General features: G+C 40.5%; 1 protein-coding gene across 6 annotated transcripts in view; it reads left to right on the top strand.

Moving 5' to 3' along the window:
- The first annotated feature begins 11,036 nt into the window (after positions 1 to 11,036).
- The window catches only part of LOC107665637 (myomegalin-like), a 63,381-nt gene continuing 49,327 nt past the window's right edge, over positions 11,037 to 25,090 (top strand). Inside the window, exons 1-8 of one of the 6 annotated variants that reach the window (XM_016456599.1) lie at positions 11,037 to 11,167; positions 13,105 to 14,126; positions 14,444 to 14,662; positions 15,573 to 15,890; positions 18,843 to 18,898; positions 19,211 to 19,343; positions 22,057 to 22,121; positions 23,678 to 23,788. In XM_016456599.1, coding sequence (XP_016312085.1) covers positions 19,229 to 19,343; positions 22,057 to 22,121; positions 23,678 to 23,788 — 291 coding nt within the window. In that variant the 5' untranslated portion in view covers positions 11,037 to 11,167; positions 13,105 to 14,126; positions 14,444 to 14,662; ... (1 more) ...; positions 18,843 to 18,898; positions 19,211 to 19,228. Of the gene's footprint in view, positions 11,168 to 11,621; positions 12,141 to 12,434; positions 12,767 to 13,104; positions 14,127 to 14,443; positions 14,663 to 15,572; positions 15,891 to 17,160; positions 17,463 to 18,842; positions 18,899 to 19,210; positions 19,344 to 22,056; positions 22,122 to 22,238; positions 22,375 to 23,677; positions 23,789 to 25,090 lie in introns of those variants that run through there. The other 5 variants (XM_016456598.1, XM_016456600.1, XM_016456601.1 and 2 more) reach the window with 5 other exon arrangements.

Raw genomic sequence — 25,090 nt, 5'->3', positions numbered from 1 at the left:
CTCTCTCTCTCGCTCTCTCTCTCTCTCTCTCTCTCTCTCTCTCTCTCTCTCTCTCTCTCTCTCTCTCTCTCTCTTGTTGATGTGCCCTGTGCTGACAGGCAGACTGGGTTTTGTTGTTGGTCTTTTGTTCAGTTTCACAACAAAATCACTAGTCTTCCACGCAGCATCGCAGGGCAGGAGGGTGGTGCTTCAGTCGTGTGTCTGCAGGAGAGAAGACAATCAACAACAGAGAGGTTTACTGAGAGCTGAATACAGCAGTGAGCATCAAATCATTTACATCTGTCACAGTAGCATCATCTGAAGAGTCACATCTGATCACAAAAGCACGAACTGACCACATTTTCACCTTCATTAATATTTTATTTATCATTCATAAAGTTCTTTTGCATCAGCTTTACTCTACTGAACTTTGCTCTGCTAAATGAGAAAGACAAATCAACATCAGGATGGGGATGTGACCCAAAATAACGAGCTGTGGGTTCATTTAATGTCTTAAAGGGGTCATATGATGCGATTTCAATTTTTCCTTTCTCTTTGGAGTGTTACAAGCTCTTGGTGCATAAAGAAGATCTGTACAGTTGCAAAGACTAAAGTCTCAAATCCAAAGAGATATTCTTTATAAAAGTTCAGTCAGCCACGCCTACCTAAAACGGCTCGTTCTAACACGCCCCCACATGTCTACCTCACTATGTGGGAAGATTTGCATAACGCCGCCCAAATGTTCACGCAAAGAAAGAAGGCGTAACTTTTATTCTCGCTGTAGTATTGTTGCTGCCGCCATGTCGTGAAGGCGCTGTGTGCTTCGTTGTGAAAGCGAAACTACTTTGTTTGGCCTTCCAAAAGAGGACACGACTAGAAATCAGTGGTTAAGTTGTATTTACAACACTGTTCCAGAACACTTCAACCCAAATATTCAGATGTGTGTAGCACATTTTATGGAGGACTGTTTCCTGATCCTGGGAGAGTAGACTACAATGCCGGCAGTTCTGACCACTTGCCACTGATGATTCAAACATGAGTTTTGAGCAGTGTAGAGTAGCACTTGTTTGTCATTTGTGGGCCATGTCTGCATCACAAATGCAGACATGGTTTTATGTTTACGCGGCACGATGCAACGCAACACATAAAAAGACTGTATAAGTCATTATAATCCATAATTATGTCCCCACTGGATGCAACGAATGCCTCGTTTATAATGGGTTTTAATGTTTTTGTCTCGTTGCTCCGGCCGGGCAGGGCATCATCACAGTATGGTGAGGGGCGTAACATTTCCGTCACACGCTTGAGGTATTCGGCCAATCACAACGCACTGGATAGCTGGCCAATCACAGCACACCTCGCTTTTCAGACCGATGAGCTTTGTAAAAATCGACGCGTTTCAGAAAGGCGGGGCATAGAGGAGAAACAATAATGTACAGTATGTGGAAAATAATGTGTTTTTTAACTTTAAACCACATAAACACATTCCATTACACCAAATACACTAAATTATGTTCTTTTTAGAAACATCATATGACCCCTTTAATTTAATATCTCAGTGATGCACTCTTTATGTTCTATATTATTAATCTGAGTATTGTGTCACTGTTTGTAAATGTTAATCATTATGCTAATAAAGCGGTTTCCTCTGAAGATGAAAAGAGGAGCGTCTGTCTGTCAGTAAATGAGAAGAAAGACAATCGTGCTGATTTCAGCGAATCCAGAGCAGATCCAGTGTTTGTTTCTTCCATGAATGTGTGATAATGAGACTGGTGTCCATATGAACAGCATTATATCAGTCGCATCTGATGCTCCTCGTGTGTTTCAGCGCTGCAGGAGAGAGAGACAGAGAGAGAGAGAGAGAGAGAGAGAGAGAGATCTTCAACATCTACATCAATCAATTGGCCAATGCTTTAGAACATGCTCCCATTCAAGGTCTCACTCTCCATGACACAGAGATAAAGTGTCTTCTTTACGCAGACGACCTGCTTCTCCTGTCGCCCACTAAAGAAGGGCTTCAGGACAGCCTGAATCTGCTGGAGGATTACTGTCAGACCTGGGCCCTGACAGTCAACCTCCAAAAAACTAAAGTCATGATCTTCCAGAAACGCTCCAGACCTCAGGGACTAACACACACATTCACACTATCACACAGAACCATTGAAACCACAAAAACATACACTTACCTCGGCCTAAAAATTACTCCAACAGGTAACTTCACTTTGGCTGTGAATGAGCTCAAAGAGAAAGCTCAAAGGACTTTCTATGCCATCAAAAGATCAGTTAAAATTGACATCCCAATCCAAATCTGGCTCAAACTTTGAACCAATTGTATTATACGGCAGTGAAGTCTGGGGTCCACCTATAAAATTAGATTTTTTTAAACTGGGATTTCTGTAAAAGAATACTCAAAGTCCAAAGAAAAACACCAAATAACGGATGCAGGGCAGAATTAGGCCAATACCCTCTCCTTCTAAACATCCAAAAAAGAGCCATCAAATTCTGGAAACACCTAAAGACAAGTGACCCCAGCACATACCATTATAAAGCCCTGAAACACCAAGAGCTGAGCCTCACGAAGAGTCCCCTCCTTCAGCTGGTGCTGAGACTGACAGAGATCAGCCAGCCTCAGAACTCACACTCACTCTCAACCATTCGGCCCACACAGATCATCAACACAGAGAAACACAAGTACATCACCCATTGGACAAACACCATTAAAAACCAGCACAAACTAGAATGTTATTCGGCACTAAATCGAGAGTACACCACAGCAAGCTACCTGAGCACAGTGACTGATGTGAAACTCAGGAAAACACTGACGATGTACAGACTCAGCGAGCACAGTCTGTCTGTAGAGATACTATCCCAAAATTAATCAAATATTTCCCCAATTTATCATTTGTAGCCCAACCGAAAAACTTGTTTTCATTCTCGGCGAAAAAGCCAAATGTGCAAATATTGCTGCAAAATTAGTAGCATCGTGCCATGACCTGAGGGACAAACACAATCCAGAAACACACAGCCAGTAGACACACTCTCACAGACCAGAACTGTAATACTGTTACACGTGTACATAATGTCCAGCAGTTGCTACAGGAAAATCGTTATTATTATTATTATATATGTATCTTTGGACATATATGACATTTCCATATTAGTTATATATTACATATTAGTTATAATAGATAAATAAATGTTAAGATGCTCTAATGTAAATGTTCAGATGTTAAACCATTCTCTTTTTTGTCTTAATGCTTTGGCAATACATATACATATTTTTGTCATACCAATAAAGCTATTTGAATTGAATTGAATTTAATTGAATTGAATTGAGAGAGACAGAGAGACAGAGACAGAGAGAGAGAGAGAGAGAGCGAGCAGGGGATTGTGGGGGATGGTCTCCATCTCGGAGTGGTTTCTGCTGCTCTATACTGGATCTCATCAGCATCTGTGCTGCTCTCTGAGCTTCTCTGAATGCTCGCAGTTCTTTCTTTATAATTGTATCCGCGATGCATCAAAGACATTCACTTTCACACACACACACACACACAATAGACTGTAAAAAAGACCGTTTAGTGAGAAAATCTAAGTGATGTTTGGCTGTGCACGACTCACCAGCACAATGCCAGATTCTAACGCGTTTCTAGGGTACTGTAGCTGGTTGCTAGGTGTCTGTTTACAGTCTGGAGTCTCAGTTCCTCATTCATGGCATTTTTTCCCCCACCTTTTCTGAGCATCACTTTGTAAAGCAGCAGCACAGGGATTCACAAACGGTTTCATCACTAGTACTAGTGAAGCCTGACTAGTAGTGATGATACTAATGAATCAGTGGATGCTCAGAATGGCAGCTGAAGAGCAAACACTCGGCACCTGTTGCACAAAGAGCTGGAGCTCCTGAGGCCCGATGCACGAATGATGAGAGATGGAGTGAAAGAAATACACAACTGAATGCGTGTAAGAAACCGATGTGATGTCAATGACGCTCACGGACGCCTCGATCAAACAATAAACGCGACTGATCTCTCTCACTCACCTTCCTCTTCCTCATCTTCATCTCCGGATCAACAGGTGATGCTGCGGCTCGAGTCAGGCACGGCACCGGAGCGCTGGCGGGAGTCTCGAGGAGTGTTTATATAGAGATCATCCGCCGTGACGAGCCACATCAGCCAATCAGGAGCCCTCTCCAGGACTGTACGGCGCTTACTATCTCCCAAACCACACGAAACCAGCTCATCATCACCTTCATCATCCTCATCACAATTACATGCTTTCCATTTTCACTATGAATTACTCATATGTCGTCATAGACACAACATATTATTGATCAATGAGTCAAATGACAAATCGATTTTAAACATGCTGTTTTGTCACCAAATTCATGCTTGATTTGTGTAACTGAGTAAATTCCTCTTCCTGTCATCCCAATTCAACTTCCTGTGCGTTTTGGCCAATTCAAATTCACACTCTTGAACTGAAACGAAGCTGAACTTTCTCTGAGGTAAAGATGCTGTTTTCAGGGATTTTTCTGGTGTCTCTGAGTGCTGATGGAGTAAATGATGATGAAACTCAGTGACTGAATCAGAATTATTTCTGCAGGAAAACAAGAACAATAATCAAACAGCAGAAACGAGTAGAGCTTGTGAGGAAAGCAGTCAGCAAATAGACAAAGAAGAGCAACAAAATGCATTTTTAAAATGCAGTTTAAATTGTAACTATGTTTTAAAACATACATTTCATAAGTATTTTAAATATGTATTTATTTTTTAAACTTATTTTAACTTCACATGAATTAGATTTGTTTATCGATTTAAAAATGTATTTATCATTTCCATCTTTAAATTATAAGCAACATCTTCATTTGATTTTTAAGTGTACGTTTAGGACAGTGAGACAGACGCATTGATGATAAACATTGATTCACTGACGGTAATTGATGAATATGGGTAATAACTGACTGAATGCACAGTGAAATATGAATGTAAGCGTGTCAGAAGAGCAGCTGCAGCCGTCTAATGAAGAGCTTTATTAGCATGTGAATCATCATATCACATACTCCAGACCTACACATAATTCAGTCAGCTGGCCTTTATTGTTGAAGATGTTTGAGGAGAGCTATGATCTGATGATGCTGTAAGAGATCCAGAGCTGATGGAGGCTCTTATGCTCGTCAGGAACCCGAGTCTTACAGGAATGTTGCATTATGGGGGATCTGAAGTGCTCTCTTACACTCAGGAGGAGACGGAGCCCTCTGCTGGATGCTCTTGTGATGTTGATGATTGATGCTCATTTCATTCATGATCATGATTATGATGTGTTGCGAATCAATATTTTGGAAATGTGATCTATTATCCCATTTCTGCTCAGACGCACCATTTTCACCTGCTGGACCAGAAAAACTCCCACAGACCAGAAGATCACAGAGACTCCTGAAGACCAGATGGGAAGAAAAACCCAGAAACATCAGAACATTGTAGCATCCACATCAACACACTAACAACACCAACCTGCAAAAGCAGCTTAGCAACACCCCGGCAACCGCCCACAACACCTGAGCATCACAGAAACACTGCTTTCATGCTGGATCTGTTCTCATCAGAGCTGCAGAGCACAGAAACGGTTGACCTTTTCTAACCACACGTGGAGCTGCAGGAAACAGGAAGTAATTCCTCACTCTGACACGCTAAAGAGAGAGGGAACAGGTTACGTTTGGGAATATTACGCCCGTTCATCAGCTCTGTGATGCTGTAATGGTGTTTCTGTCATCTCTGCTCCTGCTTTCACTGTATGGATGTGCTTTCGTGCGTTTGCCAGACGCTTTTATCCAAACTGTATTGCATTGCATTCAAAGTCTACATTTATCAAGCGCATGCATTCACACCCATGACCTTCTGTAGTGTTCTGCTGAACATCCGTCACACGGTTTCACGCTCAGGTGAACTGTAACCCGGTAAATGTCCGTTCTTCAGCTGAACACAAAGACTGCAGATGAAGCTGATCCGCACAATGAGCAGGTTCTGGTGTGACTCTGTGTGTCTCAGCGGGAGAAGAGCAGGATTACGCTGGTGTGATCACACTCTCTTTCTCAGTCTCATTAACAAACACCTGCTGCAGAGACTCATCTCGGATCACACCGGATCTGAAATCAGATGCTGATACCACGCTATTGTGTGCTGCAATCCTAAATGACTTCCTTCATCTGCATCCCGCAGTCTTCCCGAGACACTGAATGAGCCTTACAGAGGTCAGAGGTCGTGACCTCATAACAGGCATTGTTTTCGGTGTCGGTCTGGTTTAATGAGCTGAATGTGAATCAAATGTTTCATTATTCCAATCACAATTTGTTGATAATCATCATCTCATAATGGAGCGGGTCGCAGAAGCTCAACAGTGATCAGGGCTCATTTCACTTCAGAATCATCTTTATTGATTAAATCTCTGTCCAGACTGGATGATTTTCATGACTGTAATCAGAATGAATTTCTCCACATTACAGTGAAAATAATGTCACAGTGCAGATGTTAATGGTCCTAAAACATGCTTTCTTTGTGAAATATAATTTCTTTCTTTTGATTTGGATTGTGGCCTGCGGACGTTTGTGACAGGTTTCTGGAGACTGATCGTGTTTGTCAGGGTTTGGCTGTTTTCTCCGATCACGGATGATCATGAATGTTAGATGATGGAGCAGATCTTCCTCTGACGCTGACGCTGAGATTCTGTCTGTCCTCCAGATTCAACCGCACTCATTGTTCGCTGTCATGGGCTGCAAATAAAATAACTGGTCAAATTCACACACATTTACTCGGCTCACCAAACGAGAACATTTCATAGATTCTGTTGTTTCTATATACAGCTAATTACAAATACTACACACACACACACACACACACACACATACACATACATATATATATGCGATTTGTCAGTTTTCTGTTTCTGTCGTTTAGAATAAATATCTGTTAGTAGGGAGGATTAATTTGTTTACTGCTTATTTTATTCAAAAACTTTGTGCTGATTGTGCATGTTGTTTGTCGTTAGCTGTAATTAGAATCTACAAAGACTTTTTGCTGACTGTTCATTTGTGTTTAAGTGGCAAACTGTACCGCAGTAGTTTCGATTTCAAGCCATTCATGTGCTGTAGGCTTTACTGTGCTACACATAACATCCTGGTCAAACACTTGCATGTCTCACACACACACACACACACACACACACTCTTACAGTCATTTTAGAGTTGTATGATATTCTGTAAAACAAGAATAAAATATAATACTTAAAACAATTTAATATAACTTTACACAAAAAAAATTTTGTAAGCATTTTTAATGCTAACATTCATATAGTTTTCTTTGTGTGGCTTTTAAAAGAGTGAGTATTTTAACATTTATGGATTGGCCTCATTCAATTCCACTGTAAGGACCTCATGGTAAAAGAAAGAAAGAAAAAAAGAAAGAAAGAAAGAAAGAAAGAAAAGGGAAAAAATGTTTTAAAGAAATGCAATCAACATTATGCCACAAATGCTGCCAGGTGAGCTTAACTTCTACTAATCACGGAATATGCTTTGAATATGGCCTGGAAATTGTAACTTTGTTACCAATTATACATTGTTGTGTAAGCATATTAGGAATGTCTGATCTACTGAAACAGCATGCAAAACAAGCTACTATAAATGTTTTCACACAAGCCTTGTTTCTTGTGAGTGTGATATGCCGGATGGAAGTTTGGCAAGCATAAGCATATTTCATAAGGTTTCATCACATCCACACACACACACACAAAACACACACACACACACACACACACACACACACATACACACACACACACACACACAAACACATACACACATATGATAAAAAACACACACACACATTCTATATGAGGGATGTTTTTTATTCACTTTCCACTGTATTAAATCAGTATATTTTTAACGGTTATGTTCTTTTGTTTAGTAGTTTCGTTCACGGCACCAAACTCGTCATTCAACACACATCGACTCCAAACCAATAAATAACAAACTCCACCAACAACAAGCATCCTGTCAGTAAGAATAATAAAAACTCCTTATTCAGGAAACTTGAAAAACATGTAAACAACTGGAGGAAAACATTTAGCTGAACTCAAATAAAAGCCCAGTGTTTCTCATCTGAAGACGTGGATGTGTGAAACCCGCCCGCGGCTCTGAGTGGATGATTCAGGAGAAACTACAGAAATCTCCAAACAGGTTCATCTGAAACAAGCCAAATAATTTTTTTAAACTTCTGATTGAAAAAGCTCTAAAAGGTTGTTTTTTCATTAAAAGGAACCAAAGTGTCTCTCCATAATAACAACATATGGCTTCAACGATGTTCCACAGAAGGCAGACATACATTATCATAAAACAAATAATCATCTGTAGAACAACAACAATAATAATAATAAATATAGCTGCAAGCAGTGATCACCGGGGTTCAAGCGCTTTAAGGCCTTTAAGGTTCTATGCTTTTAGGGTCGAGTCCAACCCACACAGAAATTTAATGGTTAAACTATTACATTAGTGCTCATTAAGCATGCTTACACACATTTTGTTGCACATATACATTTCTGAAATGAATGGTAGGTCACAAAATGCTTACTGCAAGTCTTCTCTTTTTAAGGGTTTATATATAATTTTCAGGTTTCACTGAAATCATAATCTGGCATAATTGTCAAAACTGATATGTCTGTATAAATAAAGGGGTAAACTTTGAGTAAATGTGATTTTAAATGTAATAATAATGATTTTATAATGTCTAAATGCGAATCCAAAAGTAAAATCTGTAAGAAGTACAATATTAGTGAGTTGAATGAGCTCATTAGTGGTCCTCTGCTGCCATCTACTGGTTATAACAATTTCAGGGAGCTTCCCAAAGAAATATAGTGTCTTTAAGCTTAATTACTATTGTGACACTGTCACACAGGACACATGTTTTAACCTGCTCATGATTTTACGTATATTTGAGTTTTTATAGGTTTTCATGTTGTCTTAGGCATTTTATTCCTCTGAACTATTTTATTGTGTGTATGTCTTTAAGTGACTCCAGGTCTGCCTGTCATGTGACTCATCACATGACAAAAAAACAGGAACTGAACAGTACAAAGGAGGCAGCATGACAAACAGACGAAGTCATTGACCAAACACCTACACGCTGGACTGTTGTTTATGGACTTATCATTCCAGTATTTTCACACATCTTGGATTATCACTTTCTTTGGACTGTATATACACCGGTGGACACTTTTACATTGGAACTTACAGCACGCTGGATTTCTTAAGGACTGTTTCAACGGTATTGAACTGAAAGACTCTGTGCTTTTAACAGCCTAGGATTTCTAGTTTTATTGTGTAGTTTTAAGTTCCTTGTGAATTGTGTAAATACACTATTTATTCATTATTTATTCATTCAGAATAATAATACAAAAAATCCTTACAATTACAATATGGTTTCAGCACTACGCACTTGATCCCCTTTATTCATTATTTATTCATTCAGAATAATAATACAAAAAATCCTTACAATTACAATATGGTTTCAGCACTACGCACTTGAACCCCTAATAATAATAATAATAATAATAATAATAATAATAATCTGTAAAACGAGAAAGCACAGCGGTGACATAAAAGAATCCTGAATGACACGCAGTTATTTGGCAGTCATGACAGTCTCCTAACATCATACTTCCTGTTCGGTCCTCATCACTTCCTGTTGTCGAACAGCACCAGAGGAAATGGGGAGGTCATGTGACTGATGATCAGTTTATTGATTTCTAGGATGTTCCTGTAATGTCAGGTCATTATCAGATCCGTGTGAAGAGATTATGATATGGACTCCTGAAGAAACAAGAGACACAAAACACGATCATCGGTTCATCTCTGAGCTGAAAATACTGGAACTGATAAGATCAAAATATGCAACGATTGCAGTTCTTCAGCAGCATCAGTAGTGTAGCCTAATTTTTAATAAAATGACTAAATGTATGATTTTCAAGCTAATAAATGCACGTGCATAATTCCTGTTTGCTGCTCTATAATAGTTTAATGACATTAATTGTTTAAATTTAAAGTTAGTTTTAAGTTTATAATAAATCGCACTACCAATGGTGATTAAATCTAACGATAGTAAAGTTAGCTCAGATCACATCAAGCCGTGCAAATTATTATTATAGTTATACTTTGCAGCGCCGCTCATCAATGTCAGTTCCTAAACAGTGGACCAATCAGAAGATCCTGGAGGCGGGGCAAGAGTTGCAAGCTTTTGTTTACAGTAGCAGGTTGGCATGGCAACAGTTCCCTTTCATGGGAACTTCGAACTGCGTCCTCTAGGGGTCGCTATGGGGAACTCCTCGTCGTGACCCGTGTCTGAAGCATACACTGAAAAAACACCAACTCGTTGGCCGGCGACAGCCATGACGTCACTACCGGTGCGACTATAGTATAAATAGGTGCCGGGAGCACACATCATTCTCTTCTTCATCTTCATTGACTGTTTTGTTTGAAGCGTGCATTTCTGTGGTAAGAGCGATCTCTATTCATCTCATTATGGCGAGCACTAGCAAAGCGTTTAAGGATGTGTGCATCCGTGTTGACATTGTTTAACATCTGATGACACACTCGATCTATGCGTTATTTGTTTGGGCGAAGAGCACGCACGCGATGCCTCCGAGGGGGCAATCGGCGTGCACTGCGGCCCCTAGAGGACGCAGTGTCTCGTTCCCTACTCAGGGAACCATGGTTACATAAGTAACCTGAGACGTTTTATTTGACAGCAACAAGGCAGAGGAGGCGTTCTGCGCTGAGCTTTTTTAAAAACCATTCCTGAGTGCTGCATCTCGTGCTTTTAGATGCAAAGATGCGTTCTGTGAGAGTTTTTCACTAAAGCAGTGTGTTTAAATCAGTTTCTCATGTTTGACGCAACTCTTTACCTTCGTCGATCTCATTTAGCTGAAAACAAAAAAACAGCATGCTTTGGCAATACAAATGTATAATTTTTGTCATGCCAATAAAGCACTCTTAAATTGAAATTGAAATTGAGTCTCCTCTGCGTCAGACGCCTGCAGCTACAGAGCTTCCCCTGCAGTTTGAAGTTTTCTGTCAGCCTTTCTTTTTTTCTTTTGTTCTGTAACAGATGCACCGTTTGGGAATTGTGGAGTGCTTGTTCATTTACAGGTAAGAGAAAAACAGTCTCACGGTTCAATGTATTACAACTTTCCCTCACTTATAATCATTACTATGTGCATAGATTAATAGATTATTTATTGTTAATTTATTGTTAATTCATGGGCTTTTCCCAAACTCTTATATTTCATTATTAAACCTTCAGAACTACATTATAATTGCAGGAAAGTATTTTTAACCCTTCTCTTTGAAACCCTTGTGCAGCGGTTATATTCAGAAGAATATTTGAGAGGTTGAGGACACATTATTACAGTCAGTACTGTAAGTATTTTCTCAAATACATGAAGCATTTTTATATGATGAATGGAGACATGCTAATTGTCTGATGATCTAATGAAAACATGGATGCATTTCTTTGCATCACACACTAAAAAGAGTCAAATAATGTTTGTCACAGAGACACAAATGGCGCCGTTTTCTAAGAAAGAGTTGCTGGTCGTGTCGCTTTATTTCACCTGAGAGAAGAAATGAAATAACTGGTGAAGCATGAAAAGCATCCCATGTGTGGTTCTGCTCGGAGACGGTCCAGCGCTGCAGGAGTTGTGTGTCCCGCATCTAACACCTGATTCAGCTCTTCAGAAGAGACTGAGCTGCTGGGGGTCCAGGGGGGGCTTGTAAGCAGTGCAGATGGGATCTGAGCTGAAGGCTTATTAGATAAACAGTTGGATTAGTTTTGGAGATGCATATGACAGCGTTTTCAAGTGTGATCAGTGGATTATAGCAGGGCACCATCTCGCGCAGAGACACTCCACAGAACACCAGCATGTTGCACTGGCTCATGGTTTTGATCGTCGTGCTCAACATCAGCATCACAGTCGTGGAGTGGATGTTTCTCTTATATGAGCTGATGAGGTTAAATTCAGAGGATCCAGATGAAGTGTGTCCGGAGTAGACAGAGCGGCACGGCTCGGTAGCATGAGGACTTTAGTCTTAGATCATGTGCACAAAGAAATTAAGTGTCAAGGTAAGAACTGTGTTTGAGTTTCAGGTTTTTATAAATCTATCGGTGTGTGAATCCAACAATACGTAGAGTCTGTCGGGTGAAGCGGTGCTGAGCCGTGTTTGGTGGCGTGTTGTTCCTTCCGCATCCCCAGTGCCGTGTTTCTGCTGCTTTCACATGTGAGCCTTTGTTTTGTTGGATGTCTGTTGTGATATACTCTGTGTGGGTTCAGACTCAGATGTGCTCAAAGTGGGTCGTTTAAATGGACGGTACTGTCATGTAAAAATAAAACATTGTTTTTATGTAGCTCTATCCTGATGAAGCTCTTTCACGTCACAGATAATAACCAGTAATAACTGAACTGATGTTACTGATGTTTCATCTGATGGTCTGTATCTTCCTGTTTGTGATGTTGTTCATCATGAGTCTCTGTTTGTGCTGATCAGTTAGACTGCCTGCTGTTCTTCAGGAAAATACTCCTGTACATTCTTTGCTTTTCCAGCATCTTCTGCACATTTGAGATCTTCACAACAGTGATTTGAGATCCATCTTTTCACACTGAGGATGATTAAGGGACTCAAATGCAACTATTACAAAAGCTACAAACTTTCACTGCTGCTCAAGAAGGAGACACACTGCTCGTTACATGCGTAAGATCACGTCTATAAAGTGAGAGGAAAGCGCTTTCATTACTGCGCAAATGCACTGAGTTCAAGTTTGTGAACAGCTGCTGCATGAACACGTTTCCTCAAGCTACTAATCACACATGAGCACTCGTGCATTTAGAGGAACGTGGCAACTAAGAAAATTGTTGATATTTTAAATGATTGATATTTAGCTTATCTATATATTCCTGGTAGAGCAACACTTTGTTTGACTCCCAGTGAACACAGATGCTGATAGCTTCAATAAGGCAGTAAGTGTCTCGTAATATAAGCAGCGTGTGTTGGTGTCGCATGAACTGAATGTTTTCGTCGTCTCTCCTCAGACTGGGTCTTCGGCCCTAAAACTGAAGCTGGTCATGCTGAGAGGGTTCTGATGGAGGAAGAGCGAGCTGGTCTGCTGCTGGGATTCATCATCACCGAACACTATCTCACAGGATCCAGCCTTCAGTACATCACTTACTATGAGTCTACGTGCAGTCTGTGCCAGCTGTCATTATTCTGGCTTAGGTTTTTCACTTCATTTTTAACGTTTTTAACATACCAGATGCTCTTTTAGCTGCTGTAGAACAGCAAAGCATAGATAGCAGTCTTTCAGTATGGAAAGAGGACGTGGTCATGTGATCGTTGTGATGTCATCATTGTAACTGCTGCATTCTGTGATGCCATTAAAATGAATTCTGGCACTGTATATACATATAAGAGAAGGCATAAATGATGCGTGAGATACAGAATTAAAGCCTCTCCTCATTAGGAACCAACAGCTTGTTGTGTGATTCATCTTTATGAGCTACTAGATTATTCTAATGCCTGTCTGGATCAATAAGCACAGAAACATGTGAGATGTTCAGCTCTAAAACACCACAGCAGAAACGCATGAGGCCTGTCGAGAGCCCAAAATCAAAACAATGAAATATGTCGTGCTAAACTAACGCTGACCTAGTTTCATTATTTTTTTAATCTTGTACTGGTTTAATCGATCTGCTGTTCAGAGAGAATTAAATTGTGGCATTCGTTTTTACACATGCTAGAACATCGTTCCTGAGGTTTTATCTTTTATTAATAAAGTTGAGCACTGTGTGTACCTGTCCTCTCAGTTATGATGAACCATAACCAGTCTGTAAGCCGTCTGAAAGCTGGATAATATCTGCTGATAAAGCCTGTGACCTTGAGCGTCTCAGCCAATCACAGCGCCGCACATGCGTGCATCAGCGTCTCATCCTTTATTCTTCATTCACTGCTGGAGTTTGCGAGGAAGGGAAAGACATGAACGTCTAACACTTTGATTTCTCCAGACGGATAACATCTGACCTTCATCACTGCCTGTGAACTAACTCTCATCTGGACGGTATGTATTGAGCTTCTGATCCACACTTGCACAACCTTACGACACGTTTAATGTGTGCTTGAGTGTTTGAGCTGTTTATTTGCAAAGAATTGCATTTAAAGGTCCTGAAAAAAATGTCTATAATAAATGGACATCATAAAAGCGGAACACAGTGAGTGTTTTGAGCTTATTGAAATACTGTGTGTTGTAAAACTATCAAGATGTACTATGACTGCCATGTAATCTGTACTGTGATCAGCTCATTGATCATTGAACAGCAGGGTTAGGTTATGGTCAGTTGTTCTTGTATTGGTGTTAACTGTGAGGATGTGTTGAAGTTATGGATAAGGGCATGATGGCGGGGCCGCGTGAGCCTCCTCTGCTGCCCCCCTCTGGTGAGCAGGAGGTTTTCTTCAAGAATTACATCCCACCTGCTCGAGACGCCATCCATCTGCCCATTCACGTCTTCTACATCATCCTCGCCTCCATCATCATAGTGATGACACTCTACGCCATCATCGGCCACCTCATCAAAGACCTGATACACGACTTAGCCGGTGAGATGAGGCGCTTAAACATGAGGTCAATGATGGTTACAGTCCTCACCTACTAGTTTAAAGAGTTTAGTCTGCAAGTCCCCCCAAATTTAGCGACACCTACAGGCAGCTAGAGCTGAACTAATTCTGGATAAACTGAGAATCAGGATTCTCAAATAAAGATCACGATTCTCCCCCGATTCTGAACCAAAAACAAAATAACATGCCATTTACTGGAGGCTGTGTCAAAATATGAATTGCTGCAGTCTGTTTAAAAATGTTTAATTCATTTGAATGAATTATTTAAAAAAATTGGTTTGAATGAATGATTCAACGAGTCACTCATAAATACTTCACTTGTTTCATTACTGGATGAATCAACGTTTTTGAATGAATCTCTGGAATGAATGAATCAATGACAAATACATTTTTAACAGTCACTTGTCGCCACCTAGTGGAGAAACAATGTAATCGACACAAACGTTATTTGAAGTGCCAGTTACTTTCAAGGTGATTTGCTCTTATTTGATCGCTACCATAGACAGCAGTGATTATATCTGAACTATTAACTTATTTTACCTTTTGAAAATCTGCTTAGGGCCCCCAAAATGCAAGGGCCGGTCCTGGTTGTCATTTAGAAATAAGATTGCATGAGTGTTTGAATCGAGATTAATCGCTCTACAGGCAGCTATCAATAAGTATTGATTATGTCACAGACATCACTTTGGTAAATACCCAGTTTACACATTACAAGGTGTTTGAATAAAAAAATCTTTAAAGATGTGATCTGATCTAATGTAGCCATGACTTGTGTGGTTCAGGAATATCAGGTTAATCAGGTTAATAATGGTTAACTCCATCACTGCATCGCCGGTCATTAAGAGTTCAGGTTTGTGATGGTAACCAGCATCTTCTCCTTGTCTCCCTGCAGACTATCTGTTCGGCCAGCAGCCCGAGGAGGTGCGGCTCAATCTGTGCGAGGCCAAGGACAAGTTCATGGCCGACTGGTGTCCGGAGACCAGCCCGGAGCTGGAGGAGATGGCCCGTGCCGAGGAGATCCGGGTGGTGATGGAGGGCAACAGATACACCCCGGCCATCTGGATCATCTCTGACAGCATGGAGCCCAGACCGCCGCGCACCGGCCCGCGGGTCGTGTTCGGCAAGAACGTGTAGAGCAGGGGATCCAGACCTGCAGAGTTTAGCTCAACTTGCCTTTGGATGTTTCTAGGCAGTCTGAATACCTTAAAGGGTTAGTTCTCGTAAGAAAAATATCCATATTCAAAACGTAATAATCACTTTAATGTAGCTTGCGCTCACTGTTGTACACGGAAGCAGTTCAGGGCGGATGGCGTATGAGGTCAGCGCTGCGCAACAGCTTGAAAGATCAAAGACAATTTTTAATATAACTCCGTCTGGATTCGTCTGAAAGAAGAAAGTCATATACACCTAGGATGACTTGAGGGTGAGTAATTTATGGGCTAATTTACATTTTTGGGTGAACTAACCCTTCATAACAAGACGAGAGTAGAGCAGAAATCAGCTTCCAGACTCACAGACAGAACTGACACACTCACTGATATTTCAGCACAGATGACTGATGGTTTATGCTCGGTTTACAGTGACTCTGCATTAGTTGTGCTGTACGTGGAGACGCCTGCTGGAACTGCATCATTTGCACTAAAACAGCAGACCCTCTTTTAGTTTGTCTGTCCTTTCTGATGGCTGAGCTCATCCCTTACGAAAAATAACCATGGTTTTATTATAGTAAAAGTGTAGTAACCATGTTTTTTTGGCGTATTGATTACCATTTATATTACCACAGTTCTACAACAAATACCATGGTTAAACTACGGTTAGTGTACCAAAACCATGGTTAATTTGTGGTTACTGTGGTTTAACTATAGTAACCATGGTGTTTTGGTTTTATTTGTAGAAAAACTATAGTTAATTTTCGTAAGGGATTGAGTCCTCAACTAATGAGTTGATGATTTGAATCAGGTGTAATGCAAAATGCACAGCTATCTGACTCTCATCCATCATTCTACACGATTTAAACAATAAAACATACATTTCATTCAAAAAGGCCTTTTATTTAAATCAGTATGTCTATAAGCCGACACTACTTGAAGAGAACTGAACTGAGCTGGACGATGACATTACTGAATCAATGATGAACTGACTTTAACAAAAAAATCACTGTTTAGCTCTCAGATTAGAGCATCCTATAGATCATGAAGAGATTCAGATGTACAAACGCATTTCTTCCCAATATGAGTTAAAACGGTCATCATACACTCATTATTTCCAGAAGCATTATGTGATAGTCAGCGATGTATGTAATTGATATATTTCATTATATTTAATAAATGAAATGAACATTTATTAAGATAAATGGTAATACCTATGTCATAAATTAATATAAATGTTTCTAGTTCTGCTCAGTTATTTCGGCGAGCAGAAGTTTGTGACCGCGGTCTCCATAAACCTTATATTTATAAATCCAGACGGTTAGTAAATGTAAGCGAGATTTCTATTGTGCTCTTAATGAAAGCGCTGCAAACGTCCCGTGATGAGTGCGGAGAGACGCATGCGCGTTACAGCCGATGTTCTGCTGTGGTTCTGCTGATGCAGGTCAGATGTAACCTGAATGAGTCCAGAAGCAGCTTCACACGAGCCTGGGACTGTAGCACAGCCGAGCCGAGCCGAGCAGTTCTCCAGGATCTGTCTGTGAGGAATAAGACGCGCTGACCGATGCAGCGGCCCGGTGTTCGATGATGAACCGGAGCGGAGCGGAGAGCGCGAGCAGGGCTGCGGCCGAGCGGTGAGGATCCGGGCTTTGATTCACATCAGCGTCACACACGGCCTTCATTTCACAGCTGCACCAGCCGTGCGTTTATGTCCAGACACAGTTCATATGGCATCGGGACTAATATTCACGAGGGTTTAGAGATGAATGCATGACGCACCTGCGCTGTATTTATATGAAACTCGATCAGCTGATCAAGCTACACCCGTTCATCAGATGTTCACAAGTCCTCATATTCATCTCATAAGCAGTGCTGTGACCTGATCACACAGGATCATGCTACACCGAGCTGCGCTGATGTCTCTGTCATTCTCTCATCTGCTTTCACAGCTCCATATCTTCGTCTCAGATGATTCTGCTAGAATGAAATCAGACCCAAATCAGTCAGTATTTGTGACCCATTAAGATATAAAGCAGCTCAGATCATCAGAGCAGAAATGTTTGAGTTCAGACTGAGATCTCGTGATCTTGGCAGATCTGAGCACAGTTTGAGACATTGAGATCCGTCTGTTACTCGAGAGGAGACACCTGTGAGATTACGCAGGTGTTTTTATTAAGACAAACACGTGAGAAGAAGAAGCATCTCCATTCAGTCTGGTATATTTGTGCTGATGGGGGTTTGAGATGAATGATGTGTGTGTGATGGTCAGTGTGTCGAATGTGAGGCTCTCATTTACTCAGATGTCTCCTAATTAAAGCACCTGACTCAATTGTGTGTGTATTTGTCATGATGTTTGGATTTATTGGATTTATGATTTACCGGTGGATGATTTATTGACATGAAAGACCACGCTCAGCCGATGTGATGCTCATCCTCTGCATGTGTCTCTACAGGATTATTGTGGAATATTTCAGACGCGTTTATATTCAGACAGTATTTGGGTCAGTAATATGCCATGCTCATTTTGGTGTTGAAAGTGAATTTTAAAATATAAAGTCATATAACTTAAAAAAAAATAGACTTCGTAGTTTGTACTAATGCCTCATATAATTCCACTTAAAATAGTTTTTTAAATTTTACAAGATTAGCTCAGATTTTACATTCCAGTCTCACCGTAAGAACATTCAGGGCTTGTTATAAGTTTACATAAACTTGATAAATGTGCCGTCCAGAGCTTAAATTAATGTCCAAATGTGGCTTGTCTGCTCTTTAATTACAGTTAAGCAATCTTTGTGTGATTGTGATGTGGACTGATTTTAAGTGAAATAAAAGACATTAAATGTCAATATGTACATATATATATATATATACACAGTATATTGAAAGATGTCATTCCAGTGAACAGTTCATTCAGTCATGCTGGATTACACAGCAACAAAAACAGTTCAGTAATGTGTGTGTTTGTGTGTGAATGAACTCATGATTTATGGATTCTTCTTGTTCTGATTTTTCAGAGATTTTGTTGTGGATGGAGAGAGAAATGAATGCGGATCTACTGGTTACATAACAGGTAACACACACACACACACACACACACACACAAATGCAAATATATTACAGTTTTTTACAATAATTTTTGCACTAATAACAGAACCTTCATGTCATTTTTCAAAACTCTAGACACAAAACTCAAAACAGTCATTATTTGTAACACAGGCTGTCCAATGTTCAAAACTTTGCATATTGCGCTCATATCTTTAAAGAAGCCTTGCATTTGCAGAAGCATTGGTTCATTTGATGAAATAAAATCACAACATACGTTTTCCAAAGAAAAAAATGCATCTATGTTTCCATCAACCCGGTCTTGTGGATTTGGCCACAGGTTCTCATCTACATCACAATGAATGTTTTCATTCGTTCAACATCTGGGAGAGAATCTTCTGGCATGGCAAATCCAGGCCTGGCACTGATCTGCTCTGATGTGATTGCATGCATCATCCATGGCCTGGAGAAGAGTGAGTTGTTCGTGAGGGTCATAGACCTTCCACCTCCATGTGGAGAAAAACTCCTCAATCGGGTTAAGGAAAGGGGAGTATGGAGGTAAATACAGGGTGAGAAATTGTGGATGGGCCTGAAACTATGCTTGGACCATTTGAGCATGATGAAACTGAACATTATCCCAAACTATTACGTAGGTCACACCATCAGCTCTACAGACCTGATTCAGCTCATCAAGGAAGGCTATGAGGTGATCTGCATTATATGACCCAACACGAGGTCTGCGTGCAACCACTCCATCTTCTGGTACAGCTGCACACATGTTGTCCATGTACCTGGACGGTTGCCCGCTGGCTAATTAATTTTCGACCTCTCCTCCTTGTCTTGGCCAGGTTAAAGCCTGCCTCATCCAAAAATATGAATTTGTGATGGTTTTCCTCCGCATCCAGCTCCATCACCCTCTAAAAACACAAAGACAATTACTGATTACAATGATAAAGAATGTTTGGGGATTTTTTTTCTCCCCTAAAAACAGGAAAATTGGTCATACCTGAACATACTCAGTCCTCAGTTGCTTCACTCTATCTGTATTTCTTTCAAAAGGCACACGGTATAGTTGTTTTAAAGACACCTGATGTCTTTTCAGCTCCCGTGCAATAGTCGGCAAACTTGTGGCTTCCACATTGCTGAAAACGTCGTCATTGTCCAGGATGTGTTGCTGAATTCCTGTAAGACGAATATAATTTCTGGACCAAACCAAACTGACCACAGCCTTCTCTTGTTGGTCAGTCAGAATTTTGCTTCTGCCTCCCCTATTTGGCCTAGTCTCTATTCTGCAGGGAGAAAGTCACAGTAAGAACACATTTACAGAAATCACATCACACTCTGTGGTACACACTGCCATGCTGTATACACTAATTTACTGTAACAGTTTCAAGTAGCTTAAACTTTAGTGGATTCTGAAGACTTACCGGTTCTCATTGCGGAAAATGTTCTGATGATTGAGGCCACAGATGATCTTCTGAGATTTGGTTGAAACATTGTAGCTGCTGCACTCATTGTCATGTCATGATTTATGACATAGTCTACAACTATAGCTCTGATTTCATTCGACAGCCTTTGCTGTTGCTGCCGGTGTCTAGGTCTGTAGTCTTGTCCTCGATCACCCACATCTCTCAAACGAGGCCCACGGCCACCTCTCAGTGCTTGTCCGTAGTGATGGGACGGATGATACCGAGGCTCCGAGGCTCCGACGCAGTTTTCAAACCACTATTGTATCACACACTGTGCGGAAGCTTGTATCGAAATGACAACATCACGTGACTGATGACGTTTGAAGCTTGGAACATCATGCAGTATCGGAAGGTCGGGACAGCTGGTTTGAAAAAACTGGCGCTTCGTGACCCCACCTGACCTGATGCCAGGGACTGTGACCTCAACACCGGACAGAAAGTGAATCATGTTTTAGAGCTAGGGTCTCAGAGACTCCAAGCAGAACATAAAGGTTAAACAGCTCACCCAAAATATTTTTTCAGCTACCTACGTCAATTGTTAACTTTGATCACATGCTTGCGTATTTTATATTATTGATCAATATGTGAATCCGTTGACCAGGCTATGACACGAGTTCTGGTCTCATTGGCACACATTAATTTAGATGAGATTATATCAGCTCTGTGTGGTCACGTGATTTTGCAAACCGTATATCCTCTGCTGCGCTTTGATTGGTTAGATATGGTGGAGAAGACAAGTATGAGCACCTGATGTCGCTAATGCTGTTTTAATGAACCTTTTTTCGGCACAATTTGATGAAAGCCTCAAACGGTTCAGAAAGCCTCAGTTTCCCATCACTACTTGTCCCCTTCTATTCCTTTGACCACCATGTAATCCTTGCCTTTCACCTTCCACTTCTGGCTCCATGTCCTCACTGTGTTGAGTGGGCTACTAGGATTCCACTCATCTTACTTACAGTATATATGCATACAAATATGTGAAATCAATCAGCAGTAATGAGTAGTCATGAACTCATTAAAACCTCAAAAACAATTATGTAAAAGAGACATCTTGCATACAGTAATGTTGAATATGAAAATGTGTTCTGTAAAAGTGGTACATGGGACCATAGAAACCATATCTGATAAAGAATGAAATATGACATCCATAGATAATGTAGTCCATCTGGGTCATCTTCTGTAGTAATTGGTGTCAATTGATCTATCCTGAATCTTTCATGATCTAAACATGGAATATTGTTCATCAGTTTCCATATCAAGAGTAATGCAACTTATCATTTTGAGCAGTTATCAATTGATAGTTAGATCTTTGTAATGAAATGAATAGACACTCAAATCAGATGTAATGTGTGAAATAGTAATACTTTGATGTTAAGTTGTGTCATTTTGAACCAGTGATTTCAGTTCAATGAACAAAAGATCTTTGGTTCATGTGTATTGTATCCAAGCATTTGAAAAAAAGTGTTAAGCGTTTTGAAAAATGTGCATTTTGATCATTGGTTGTGAATTATGTGTCTAGAGTTTTGAAAAATGACATGAAGGTTCTGTTATTAGTGCAAAAATGATTGTTAAAAAAAACCATGTAATACAATTTTATTCAAAAAGTGTCCAATGCATTTTTGGGTCACTGTTTTAACAGTGAATATATGTGTGTGTGTGTGTGTGTCTGTATATATATATATATTAGTGCATTTACCAAGCGTTTGTGTGTTTGTAGATTGTCTAAATGAAGACACTGATAAAGTTCCTCTTCAAACACACCCGCTGAGAGAATTTGAGCAGGTGAGATTTTCTGTCTTTGTCTGCAGCAGTTATATAATTAGATATATAATTAGATTTCCACCAGTGGTCTGAAACACACTTTCCACATCTGTTTCCAAGCGGCCTGCTGAGTTTCAGGAGCAGGGAGACACACACATCCACAATAGGCTACAGAGAATGAGAACATCTGCATGTTGGGTAAATGTGCTGCTCTCTAGCGCCACCATGTGCTGTTTGCTGTAATGTGATTCAGAGAAGCAGAAGAAAAGTTTGTGTGAGTGTGTTGGTATAGACCTTAGAGAAGACCTTAAAAATCTTCTGATTGATATTAAATGCTTGAAATTGTGTCTATGTATGTGCATGACCAGTCAAACGTTTGGAATAATTCAGATTTTTAAAATGTTTGTTTTAAAGAAGTCTCTTTTGTTCAACTAGGCAAAACTGTTTTCATTGATAATAAATCAGCATATTAGAATGATTTCTGAAGATCATGTGACACTGAAGACTGGAGTAATGATGCTGAAAATACAGCTGCGCATCACAGAAATAAATTACAGTTTAACAGATATTCACATAGAAAACAGCTGTTTTACATTGCAATAATATTTAAATGTTTTTACTGTATTTTTTATAAAATAAATGAGCCTTATATTGCAGTATAGGTGATGTCAGTTATAATCGGTACAAGAGTAAAAAGATACAAGCTCAGATATAAGAAAGTTTTCATTTGTGCCTCATGTTTTGATCTCAAAGTCATTCCCAGACTTACATTAGTGTTTGTGCGTCTTCATCATCATCTTCTTCATCAGTATTATTCTGCCATGAATGACAGCAGGTGCGACTGCTTCATGTATTTCTAGACGTTGTTCTGCAGGGCTGTGAAACACACAGTGACAACAGCAGGTTCAGAGTGAGTTACGTAACACAGTCAGACCAGCGCTCAGAGAGACTCATAATGTCTGATTCCAGTCTGGAATAAACACATGTAAGCTGCTGCTGGGACGGTTCCTCCTGCTGACCCTCGCGTCCAGTTATTATTAGTGAGTCAGTTTAAGAGCGTCGTCTCTGAGCTGGAGGAGCAGATGGACCGAGTCCAGGTCATATTCATGTTCACATGATCTCGCCTCCATCTCAACCCTCTCTCTCTCTCTCTCTCTCTCTCTCTCTGTCTCTCTCTCTGTCTGGTTGGCGATCATCTTCCATATGACTGCAGCCTGTCCTCTGGTTGGCTCGTCTCTGGACTGTCAGGGATTCCTGGCATTTCTTCCAGAGTAAAAACTGCTCTGCCGTCTGTATCTCTGTCCTAAAGCTCATCATGGAGTCACGGCTCTGCGGCCCCGGGCCCTTATAGTGGCCCCTCATTCTCTGTATGTGTGTTTGAGCGTGAAGATGGCGTGTAAATAAGATCAGTCATGTAGATGAGGATCTTTCATTTGTTTTTGTGTGTTTGTAGTTGTGCTTGAACCGTGTGATGTGTGCGAGCAGTGGCAGACGGACTGCGTGATGATCCACACACACACACACACACACACACACTCCTGCCGGACATGTCTAACACTTACCGAACTCTCTCGCAGCACCTCAATGATCTGAAGAAGGAGAACTTCAGCCTCAAGCTGCGCATCTACTTCCTGGAGGAGCGGATCCAGCAGAAGTTTGAGGACAGCAGCGATGAGATCTACAGGACGGTGAGACCAGATCTTCTGTCTGTGTAGTGATGAGCGTGACCGTCAGCGCAAAATATAAGAGCCTGAAGACCTTTAACATTAAGAGTTTAAATATTCATATCATTTCATTTGTATACGACCTTTCTACATTAAAAAGAATGTATACATTTTCTTTAAAAAAAAACAAAAAAAAGTGGATGTTTCTGTAGCAGTGACGGTCCGCGAGCGTTTTGGTTTCGTGTTGTTGTTTAATTCTGCTGATTTGAGCAGTCTAATGTTATCTAGCTGACCACATCGATGAGGTTTTGTTAAAATCACAAGAATTACTTTTAATAGTTGTAGAAGCATCAAAGAATCCATCAGTAATGTTGTTCATTACATGATCAGTAATGGTGTTGTGTGCTGTCTTTTTCCTGTTAAACTAATTCTTTGAGTTAGTTAGGCTTGTTTCTAATTTTCTTTTTGTATAATAATAATTTTTTGCTGGAAATATAACAATTGATTAAAAATTCCTCATTGAACCATGTAAAAACCCATGCAAACATGCTGCAGGATGCTGAAATACAGGCTAATACGCTTGAAAATGTGTCTGTATTAAAGTAAATGATTTGTATTTAGATGAATCTATATTTTGTGTGAATTCCAGCACAGAAATCCACTCATTCTGCTGAATCTCTCTCGCAGATCTTGTTTGCAGGATTTAGTTTAGATGCTGGTGTGAAGCTAAACTGTGAAGATGTGTTCCTGGTCTCTCTGCTGCGCGAGTGAACGTGTAGACGTGGGTTAATCAGAGCGAGAGCAGCGTCCGTCTGAAGTGTTCATGTGATGTTAATCTCAGTCACACTGGAGGCAGAAGGTGTTTTTACGCTTGTGACGCGTCGCTGATCAGATTTATGCAGAAACAACAAACCACTATTACTAAAAATACCCACAACATCTTTTCCTTCAGATGTTTTCTTGAAAATGTCTCGGAGGTCACAAAATGGGTCGTATCATGAGGAATCACTTTAGCCAGTTTACACACAGAAGCCCTAAAAACCCTTCTGAACGTTCTGGTACATAACGCACTAGTGCTGCTCATGCGTGTGTTTCAGCAGGTAAACAGTCGACAGCTGTTCACTTCACTTGTGTGCTTTAGTTTCAGCGCCGCATTCCAGTCCGCTAAAAATAACCTGTGAGATGCCAGAACAGCCTGTTAAAGGACAGACTGATTAATCACAAACTCTCTCTCACTCTCACACACACACACAAACACACACACGCTCTCACACACACACACACACACACACACACACACACACACACACACACTCACACTCACAC

This window comes from Sinocyclocheilus anshuiensis, unplaced genomic scaffold (assembly GCF_001515605.1).
Source record: "Sinocyclocheilus anshuiensis isolate Anshui unplaced genomic scaffold, SAMN03320099.WGS_v1.1 scaffold711, whole genome shotgun sequence".
Classification (NCBI taxonomy): Eukaryota; Metazoa; Chordata; class Actinopteri; order Cypriniformes; family Cyprinidae; genus Sinocyclocheilus; species Sinocyclocheilus anshuiensis.
Note: the sequence above shows the minus strand (reverse complement) of the source record. Positions and strands in the feature narration are given on the sequence as shown.